At 47.7% G+C, this 2292-nt stretch overlaps 1 protein-coding gene across 1 annotated transcript; it reads left to right on the forward strand.

Annotated features, from left to right (window-relative positions):
• The first annotated feature begins 960 nt into the window (after nt 1-960).
• On the forward strand, nt 961-1992 carry LOC103675615 (olfactory receptor 11A1-like). Its single transcript, XM_008704734.1, has one exon. It carries the CDS (start codon nt 961-963, stop codon nt 1990-1992), a length of 1032 nt encoding a protein of 343 aa, XP_008702956.1.
• The last annotated feature ends 300 nt before the right edge of the window (nt 1993-2292 follow it).

A 2292-nucleotide genomic window follows, 5' to 3' on the forward strand; every position in this document is an offset into this window, starting at 1 on the left:
CATTAATTGTCAGATGCTGCAAATTTTCTGTGGCAATTTACCATTGGAAAATTACTGTAACTAATTCACATATTTATTCATTCATTCCACAGGTATTTATCAAGGTCTTCCTATGTGTTTGGTGTTAGCGTAGTTTTGTAATGATTAAGAGAAGGAATCCTGTAACAGGGTAGAAATGTCTAAATAATCCACATTAGGTGAGATAAAATGACCATGTGACCTGCATAGAGAATATAGAGCAGGGGAACCAAGGGGAAAAAAGTATTCTCGGCTTCCAACAAACTGATTAGAGACTGAGCATAGTTTGAAAATGGCTTTACCAATGGTCACCAGGCCACTTGTCCAAGGAAAAGGAATGGATTCCCAGGGAAATGGGATCTGAGTTAATTCACATCTTTCTATATTGCACCTCTTTTGGAATAAATGATATAGATTGCTCATCAAAATGTTCAAGTCTCATTTCCTTAAAAAGGGAAAACAGCTTGAGATGAGTGGCTACTTCAGGAATGTGCATGACCTCAGGGTAGGACCACCTGACCACTAAGTGCTGGGCAGTCCTCCCACTCCGCCCGGAGGAGCTCACCAGGTGCGGTTCTGCTGTTGATCCTCAGCCAAGTTGCCAATAAATAGCTCACTGATGACTGGAAGAGTCCAATGCTGCTCTCAGACACAGATTTCTATCACTCGGGAAGGACTGGGGAAAGCACTGTAGGATAGTAGACTGTGGCAAGAGTTTTGGAGTCAAGCAAATGTGGGTTCACATCATGACTCCATCTTAATTGCCTTGAATAACTGACTTAATCTCACTGGGTCTCAGTTTCTCCTCTGTATACAGGAGACAATAAGGCCTACCTTTAATGCTTGCTGTGATGAATAAATGAATAAGCCAAGCATAGTGTGTGGTCCTAATAGGATCTTGGTTAAAGTTACCTTCCTCTCTTCTCTTGGGCCCAGATCTAGATGAGGAAGCAGTCCAGTGGTGACAGCGAAAACCAGACCACGTGGCTGATCCTGGTCGGCTTTGGGGAGCTGCAACATCTGGGCTTCCTCCCCTTCACCTTCTTTTTGGCCATTTATGTGGTAACAGTTGGGGGCAATGCCCTCATCGTGCTGGCTGTGGCCTCCAGTCGGACACTCCACACACCCATGTATTTCTTCCTCTGCCACTTCTCCGTGCTGGAGATTGGCTATACCTCCAACATCATGCCTCAGCTGCTGTGGAGCTTCCTGGAAGGGAGGGAAGCCATCTCACTGGTCAGCTGTCTGGTCCAGTTCTACATGTTTGCCTCACTGGCTGCCGTTGAGTGCCTCCTGCTATCTGCTATGTCCTATGACCGTTACCTGGCTATCTGCCACCCCCTTCGCTATCGTGCCCTGATGAGCTCCTGGCTGTGTGGCTGCCTGGCTGCTGGAGCCTGGCTCAGTGGCTTTTCCTTCTCCGCCTTCACTCTGGCCCTGGCAGCCCCTCTGCCCCTCTGCCCTGGCAGCAGGGAGATCGACCACTATTTCTGTGACTTTGCTCCAGTTGTAGGGCTGTTCTGCGGGGATGTGGGGGTCATGTGGGGAGCTGGAGTGAGTATCTCAGGCTTTCTGACGCTGGCCCCCTTCCTGTTGATTGTGGCATCCTATGTCTTCATCTTGAGGACTGTCCTGCAAATACCTTCAGGCCATGGTAGGCAGAAAGCCTTCTCCACCTGTTCCTCCCACCTCAGCGTGGTCGGGGTGTTTTATGGCACCCTCATTGTGGTCTATGTAGCCCCAACAGACCACATGGCCCCCTTGCTCCAAAAGGCCTTCTCTGTCCTCTACACTGTATTCACTCCTATGGTCAACCCCATCATCTACAGCCTCAAGAACCAAGAGGTAAAGGGGGCCCTTCAGAGGCTCTGGGGAGAGCTTATCCCAAGACATACTCCACTGAGACGGATAGGGCAGCTATTGGCTTTTTCCTGGATTCCAGCTCAGCCCCTCCCTCAAAGTCTAGAGGGCTAGAGACCACTGTGATGAAAAGATAAATACTGTGGGATTGAAAACAGATGTCTGACAAAATGAGGTAACTTCATTTATCCAGGGGGTATGCGGCAGGGTTCAAAATCTTATGCCTGGTACAGGGCCTAAATATTATGGACACTCCACAAATATTAGTTGAAAAAATGAATGGATGAATGAATGAATGAATGAATGAATATGGAAAAGAATGCGAGAGGAAGCACAGCACAACTCAAGTGGGGAACATTTGCAGATTATTAATCTAAGATGACAAGATAAAGTCTGGCAGATAGAGAAAGGAGG

This window comes from Ursus maritimus, unplaced genomic scaffold, assembly GCF_017311325.1.
Source record: "Ursus maritimus isolate PB19 unplaced genomic scaffold, ASM1731132v1 scaffold_26, whole genome shotgun sequence".
Taxonomy (NCBI): domain Eukaryota; kingdom Metazoa; phylum Chordata; class Mammalia; order Carnivora; family Ursidae; genus Ursus; species Ursus maritimus.

Bases quoted from the DNA above. Each gene is read 5' to 3' on its own strand.
- LOC103675615 (XM_008704734.1), top strand. From the start codon at position 961: ATGAGGAAGCAGTCCAGTGGTGACAGCGAAAACCAGACCACGTGGCTG.